This window comes from Mus caroli, chromosome 7, assembly GCF_900094665.2.
Source record: "Mus caroli chromosome 7, CAROLI_EIJ_v1.1, whole genome shotgun sequence".
Lineage (NCBI taxonomy): Eukaryota > Metazoa > Chordata > Mammalia > Rodentia > Muridae > Mus > Mus caroli.
The window spans coordinates 104,095,956-104,103,745 of NC_034576.1; the positions used below are offsets into that span (position 1 = coordinate 104,095,956).

At 51.6% G+C, this 7,790-nt stretch overlaps 1 protein-coding gene across 4 annotated transcripts in view; it reads left to right on the top strand.

Annotated features, from left to right (window-relative positions):
• The first annotated feature begins 372 nt into the window (after positions 1 to 372).
• The window catches only part of Pde2a (phosphodiesterase 2A), a 90,242-nt gene continuing 82,824 nt past the window's right edge, over positions 373 to 7,790 (top strand). For 3 of the 4 annotated variants that reach the window (XM_029479520.1, XM_029479517.1, XM_029479518.1), the window contains exon 1: positions 373 to 677. Coding sequence is in view for 2 of the 4 variants with exons in the window: in XM_029479517.1 (XP_029335377.1) it covers positions 607 to 677 (71 nt within the window). In the remaining 2 variants the exon portion in view is untranslated. The remainder of the gene's footprint in view (positions 678 to 7,790) is intronic. The other variant, XM_021166409.1, reaches the window with a different exon arrangement.

The window sequence follows — 7,790 nt, forward strand, 5'->3', positions numbered from 1 at the left end:
AATGGTGTGTGTTTGCACCCTGAGGGACTTTGTGGTGGGGCCTCTGAAAGTCTGGGTTGTGTCCTCCTGTCCCTGGGGTCCCCAGCCCCATCTTGGTTCTTATGAGAACGCTGTGTTTCTGCATCCTTTCTGGTCTCTGTATTTCCATCTTTATCTCTCTGAGATGCAGCTATCTCTCCCTTCAGATGTTTCTCTCTGTGTCTGTGTATCTCTCAGTCTCTCCCTCTGTGTGTCTTTTCCCTCCTCCCTCCTCTCTCTCTCTCTCTCTCTCTCTCTCTCTCTCTCTCTCTCTCTCTCTCTCTCTCTCTGGGCCTCTCTCTGTTCCTCCTCCACGCTCCCTCCCCCTTCTGCATTATCAGACTTGCTCTAGCCTCCTCCCAGAGCCAGCCTAGCAGCAGAGGCAGTAGCAGCCGGAGAGGCAGGCGGAGCAGCCCAGGCAGCAGAGCTGGATCGTGTGTTGAGTACAGGCAGAGTCAAGAACCAGCCATTGCTCTTGGTTCCTATGCCTGCTGGGAGTGCCCCAGTCAGAACTCCGGGCAGTGGGGGCAGGGGGGACGGGGTGAGGTGCCACCTTAGTCTGGCTGGGGAGGCAGATGATGAGGAGTGATGGGGCAGGCATGCGGCCACTCCATCCTCTGCAGGAGCCAGCAGTACCCGGCAGCGCGACCGGCTGAGCCGTGAGTACTAGCAAGGGGGTTTGGGGGCTGGATAAGCAGCAGCGAACGATACCACGGACAGGGTCTGGGGAGTCCCTCTCAGAATTGGGGTTGAAATGGAAATCAGCCACATGGGAGGTTCAATCCTGCTGGGGACGGCTGAAGGACGGCAACCTAGTTAGGGGTCTCTGTGTAGAGGAGTGATGCCTGGCATCCTTCCAGGAGGTGATGAAGCTGGGGTCCTGAAGAAGGGCTCCTGGCTGGGGGATGGATGGTGAGAAGCCTGAACTATCCTTAGGGTGCGGTGAGGAGTTTGGCCAAGGAGTTTCTAGGAGCTCTGGTGGCTGAGTGGTGCTTCAGCACCATGGAGAAGGACACTCTTCGCCAGGACTGTGTGTAGAGGAGTCTAGGGTGTGTGTATAGGAGAGAATAAGGATACATATAAGTAAGAGTGATCCTAGAACAAGAGAGTATCAGGGTAATACATTCCATAGAATCAGGAATTAAGGGTTTGGGACATTACTTTATGCAACTTTCGCCTCAAAGCCTCCGTCCCAGGATAGTGTAGTGAGAGCCTCGAAGCTCCCGCTTTGTTCAGGAGCTGCATGAGTGGATGAAGGAGCCACTGTGAGAAGTTCCAAGGTGGCAAGCAGGTGATGGTGGTGGAGTGGTGCTGGTGTGTGTGTGTGTGTGTGTCTGTGTGTGAGCGCGTGCACACGCACACACATACACACACACCTGTGGAATATAAGGGGCATCCTGGGTGTGGAGGTCTTGAGGGTTCTGGGGTCCCTGGGTTGGATGTGAAGCAGCCTGTGTGGGGTTGTGTGGCTGTGGTAGGGTACTGCCTGTGTCTGAGTGAGAGCAGGCTGCCTCAGCAGGAGGAGGTATGCATGTCAGGTCATTTGCATATTGCCCTGCATGCTAACGTGTGTGCTCTGTCACAGCGACTCAGTATGCATGTTGCTTGCTTGCTTGGGTGTGCATTCACTGTTGTGTGTTATTAGTGCTTGAGTAACTGCTCTTTATGTGTGTGTAGGTGGATCTGTGTGTTCACTTAAAGTGTTCTGGTGTGGGTGTGTGATCACGGGGCTGGTGTGAGAATATGTGTACATCTTGGTCTTTGTGTAATCGGTGTACATATATGCCTATTGGTGCCCATTTGTGTGTGGGGGTTTCTTTTCTTTCATGGTTGAATACACAGTTGGGACACTTTGGCCTGACCAGGGAGGGAGGAGGTGGCTGAATGTGTGACCACCTCTTTGAGCCCAGGACAATTCATTCTATACCCTGTGGAGAGATGCAGAAAAGAAATAGGCAATAATGGCCCTGTCCTCTGGGGCCCCCTAAACTGCACAGACACAAAATAGCTCGAGAATAACGAAGCAATAAAGAACAGCACAAGCTAACAGGTGGTGCATCTTGGGAATGGTTTAAGCCAAAGCCGAGAGGTGGGATTGGGCGGAAGAACAGGGAGGAAGCTGTGGAGACAAAGTAGCTGCAGACAGGGCATGAGCCACAGCTTGCAGGACTTCCAACTCCAGATCCCCTGGGCTTTGAACAGAGGTCCCAAGGGAACCTTGAAGAGTTTTCTGCAAGGGAGGGATATGAATATTTGGGCAGAGGAAGGATGAGATTATGTTTGTGTTAGAGACCTGCTTCAGTGACACTGGCTAGGTTGTTCAGAGAACTGGGCTCAGAAAAGGAGAGCAGGGGCCAGGCCAGTTCAAGGAACAAGGAGGTCTGGGGCCAAGCCGGACAAGTCAGCCAAGGGGGTAGATAGAATAGAACTTTCTGCAGTGTATCTTCAGGTGGGGGGTGGGAGAGAGAGAGAGAGAGAGAGAGAGAGAGAGAGAGAGAGAGAGAGAGAGAGAGAGAGAGAGAGNGAGAGAGAGAGAGAGAGAGAGAGAGAGATCTCCTAGCTGAGGTGCATAGTGGTAGAATTACCTTTTGCTTCCCTCCCCTGACTGCTAGACTAGAGCTGGGCCTTATCCTCAGCCTGGTCCTCAGAATCCTGGTTATCTTCTCCTTTGGGCTCCTGGGCTGCTCTGGGTCCAGTCAGCTTACTGGACATTGATTGCCCATGTTCCCTGCGGCTCCAATCCCAGCTCCCCCTACCCACCACGCAGCTCCTGCCACTTTTCCTGCTTCCCACTCCAGCTCTTGTCCCCAGAGACTGCTGATGGCTTGTCTGGGATCTAGCCAAATGGTGATGGCGGGCGGGGGGAATGTACTCCCATCAGTACCCCTCTCCATCTTAATGGACTGGAGTCTCACTCTCAGCTACACTGATGCCAGCACTGCATTTTTTCTGCCTTCTGCTGCCAGGTCCTTTAAAATATAACCCCTCCGCCTGGCTCCTTCACTTACTCATTCATTACTTCACTCATTTGTTCATCAACAGGGCCTCCCTAGAGCCTGCTTGGTACCCATGACTCGGTCATTAGAGGCACTAACACAGTCTTCACACTCAAAGCATGCTCAGTATGAAAGAGACAGGGATGGAAACTGATACCATAGAGTGTCCCAGGGCTGTATGGAAAAAAACTCTGAAGAAGCAATGATTGGCTGGGCCCCAAAGATGCTCACAGGCAAGGAGCAGCAGAACAACATGTAAAGATGGGAAGGTATGGACATTTCAGTGTAGCCAAGGTACAGAACGGACCCAGGCCAGGAGCCAGAAAGGGCATGGAAAGAGACAGAGGCAAAGGGCCCAGCGTTTATAGTGTCTCCAATGTCACCCCCAGGAGTGTGGCCCTTTCTCAGGAAGTGGAGATGGGTAAAGATTTTTGGATAGATTGCCTCTGCTAGGAAGCCCTCGTAGACTGTCTCTTCTCTCTAACCTCATAACCCACCTTGCAGTTTTGATCCCTCATTGGTCAGGGTTGATAAATGTAGCTCAAATGCATCCCTGTGACATCTCCTGTATTTACTCTCACAGCCAAGGAGTTCCTCCATGGCTGCCTCATCTTCTCACCCTACTCTACAAGGTTTCTTCTCCAAATCTTGGATGTCAGAGCCATCCCGTGGCAGTTGCTCCTTTCCTCTATGGTGTGCTGGCTGCCCTGTCCAGCTCCCGACTTGCACACTACAAAGGCACTCACTCCTTTCTGCTTGGGTAGCTCGTTCCTTTAAAGCAACCCCAAGTAATTGGTTTGGCTTTATGTCCTTTCTCTATGCCAGGTCATTGTCCTTATCCTAAGCTGTTGCACTCAGGGGTATAAATGGTCTAGGCGGGGCAGCATCTCAGGCAGGACAGCATCCCAGGCCGAGTGAGGGAAATGAACAGCTTCTAGTGAAGGTACACAGTGAGCTGAGTAGGGGCAGTGCAAGGGGCTGACTCTTCTTTAGAAACCATGGTACAGAAGCAAGCATGGCCTGAAGGGGAAACGAGGATAGAGTATAAGGAGAACTTTCCACCGCCACAGAAGAGCTGTGGAATCTGCTGGCTGGGGACTGGGCTGGTGGAGGAGAAAGTGTCTCAGGATGGGAAAGAGTTGGAGGCAAGTCTTTATTCATCCTTGATCCTCCTGCAGGTGACCAACAGCAGCCAGGAATAGGGAGATGGGATTCAGTGATGGAGGGTCATTCATTCATTCAGCAGCCTTTCCTGGTGCTGCTGCCCAGCTGAGTACTGGGTTCCTAAAAGGACATGGATGGAGCCAGTGACTGCGATGGAGGAAGGAACCACCTTCCTCTCTTGTGCCTGGGCCACTGGTGCAGCCTTCGAAGGAAGAGTCACTGCTAGCCAAATTGAGAGCACACAATGTGCAAAGGCCAGGCAGGGATAGCATAGCTTTGCTTATGCCAGGACTAGCAGAGCTCAGAGTGGCCTAGGTTTGAAGTGTATGCTGGGAGGGAAGCACTGAAAAGGGAGCGAGGAATCAAGGCTAGACAACAGGTAGCACTTCTAGCCAAGAAGGTGCCTCTGATAGCTCGGAAATGTAAAGTCTTTTAAATGTGCAACAATTTTGGTTGCTTCTAGTGCCCCTGCTCAGGGCCTGCCAAAGGACGCCATACTGGTTGAGAATGGCTCAGTGAAATAAGCAGAGACCCTGGAAATGAGGGCAAGGCAGTATTTGTAGAGTGGGAGCCCTTCCAGAAAGTATCATGCAAATGAATGCAAAACAATATTCAAATCAGCCCGTTGAGCTTGGCAGGTTAGGCGCTGAGACAAGATCTCCTGCTTCAGTGCTGGCCTCCCGCTCCCTCCACCCCATCCGCCTCAGGCCCAGGCAGCCAAGATGGCCTCATCTCCTGCTCAAGTGCCCTGGCTTGTCTGACCCACAGACTATGGCTTCCAGGGTGGGTTCCACCAGCTCCCTGTCAGTACCTCCATCCTCTTGGGATGTCCATATATTTAGTAACGGGGATCTTTTCACACGTTTATCTCTCATTGTTTAGCTGCCCGCTCCCTGGGAAAGGCCAGTTCCCTAGCGATGTGACCCACTTCTTGATGTCTCTGAAGTGATAGTCTCACTGCCCTTTTTGAGGCAGCTGGAGCTTGGTACAACAGAAAGAGTAGGTGTCCGACATCTGGGAGGACTTCCCACTAGTGTTGCTGAGGTGAATGGAGCTTGGGATTTCTGGGGTGTTCTTCCTGGTTCAGAAGAAGCTTTGAAGACAGGGTGGTGGGGGTGGTGTGTGTGTGTGTGGGTGGGTGGGGGGTAAGGTGGCAGATAGACATAGGTTCTTCCCAGAGCCACATGGTCCTGGAAAGTTGCTCCACTTCCCTCTGATCAAAAAGTGTGCAGTGGCAATAAGCCTTCTGTCCTCACAGGAGAGTTGTGAAGAGTCTGGAAGCACAGATCGTAGCGCTAGGAGTTCGGTGAGTGCTCATATAGAGGCTAGCTGCTGTCACTGTAGAACACCCACACTCACCTACACTTTTAGACCACGGCTAGGAGCCCAGAGAGCGTCAGTGTGTGGGAAAGACAGGAGGCGGTAGGTGTGGTGAGAGGCACAGATGCTCTGTGGGCAGAAGGAGGTGTCTGATGGACATAAGATCACCTTTCTAGGCTGCACCTGCCTGGTCTGAGGCCAACCCCCAGAGGGTACATTGGAAGAAAGAACTCACTGAGGAAGGGGTTAAACTCGTGGCCACACCCACAGCAGCTTGAGTCATTCTGGGAATTGTAGTTTGGTGTGAGTTTGCACTAATTACACTTGGTCTAACCTCTTTCCAGCCAAATCTACACCCTGCCGCTGAGGCTGGTAGTTGGCAGGCCCTAGTAGGGTAGGGGTTGGGAGCTGGGGAGCTCATAAATGAAGCAGCCTTGACCCTTTCTCTGCTCCCTGTCTGCTTGCTGTGTGCTTCAGTGTGGAGGTAGGAGCAGGGATCAAAGGATTAAGTCATAATGAGAACTCTTGCACATGCACAGGGAAGTTTACAGCTGCCTGAGCCTGATTTCCACAGCTATGATCTTCTTTAATCCCCTCCACAAACCCAAGAGGCTGCTGTTTTCTGGATGAAGGAGCAGAGGACTCAAGAAGGGACTGACTTGCCCACTGGAATGAGTGGGGGGCGGGGCAGGCTTGGAGCACAGGGCACTCAGGCACCCAAAGCTCCTGATATTCTCATGAATTATTGGTCCAGATGGTGAAGCACTAGCCTTGAAAAACAGGAAAGATATAGACAATTCAAGTTGGGGATGAGGCTTCTCAGTTGAGGAACAAGAGCTTCCTGGGACGATGAAAGCAAGAGCTGCATTCTGTGGGATGTAAGGCCAAGGGGAGGGGGGAGCTAGGCCTAAAGACCCGATGTCAAGCTGAGAGTTTGGATGTGCGGCTGTGATCTGCCAGAACTCCCATCCCGAGGGCTTGAAGTGATGTCACCATGGGGTTTTGGCATTGAAGCCTCGGGAGCACTGATTGACATGGACAGACCAAAGGCTGTCTAAAGCTCAACTCCATTCTTGGAGCACCCAACACTTGGGTTCTCTTCCTCTTCTTCCTTTTTGCTGCCCAGGCTTGGAATTGGTACTGTACAACAGAGCTGTGCTGTAATGTCACATAAGCCCAGCAGGGGTCGCTACACACTCCATTCCAGCCCCAATCTTGGATGTTAGGTGGACCAGGAGGGAAGAGTGAGCAAGGAGCTTAGATGGGGGAGAGAGGGTAACACATTGCTCCCCACCTCCTTTGAGCTCCATTGCAAAGGCACACATGGTAGGGAGTGAGGACAGAGAACAGTTGGGACCTCAAAGCAGGGCCAGACATGCTGGAGGAATGAAGCTCATAGATAGGAATTTCCCACCTCAGTTCAGGGGCTGATTAATTGGGAAATAGACTTAGGAACACCTTGTGTTTAGGTTTAGGTTTTTTTTTTGTTTTTTTTTTATTGTTTGAAATGTGTCTGATCTGAAATGCAGAATAATATTAGTTGTTGTTGTTGTTGTTGTTGGTGGTGGTGTGTGTGTGTGTGTGTATGTGTTTGTACCTTAGTGTGATTTTCCAGTCTTAGGTATGTGTATACTGGTCAGAGAGGGGGAGAATGTGTGGACTTCTGTTTGTGGAAAAGTGTGTATATATTTGTATGTGTGTGCTTGTGTGTTCATTCTTATATCTGAATCTTGGTAGACGGTTTGCGTATGCAAGCGTGCCTTGTATGCATGAGTGTGCATGTATACAGTGTTATGCACATGTGTTCTAATGACACTGTGGGTATCTGTTTGCAAGTGCATGTGTGTAAAGGGCTTCAGGCCTGTACTGCTGACGCAGTATGGCCTCACTGAGGTCTGGCCCCTCATCATCATCCCTCTTGGGTCCTGCCTGCGTGAGGGTAGAGAGGGCTACAAGAGGTCAAGCTTCAGCAGTGGACATGCTGCTCAAGCACACGGACTCTGAGGGCCCTCAGGGGACTCTGGAATCCTCTGCATGAAGACCTTAAGGAAGGGTCTATTGCCTTCATGTTCAGGTTGGGTGGCTGGAGTCTTTGGCCATTGATTGAGAGGCTAGATGTGGCTGGAGAGGAGAGATTGCATTCCTTCCAGGAGGACAATACCTTCATGGCGCCCAGAGGGCTTTAAGGCTCCCAGCCCAGTTCCCTTATACAGAAGCAACTATCAAAGCGCAGAGAGGAACAGTGAAATCACCCAATGAGATCAGAGAGAGAGGGAGGGGGAGGGGGAGGGG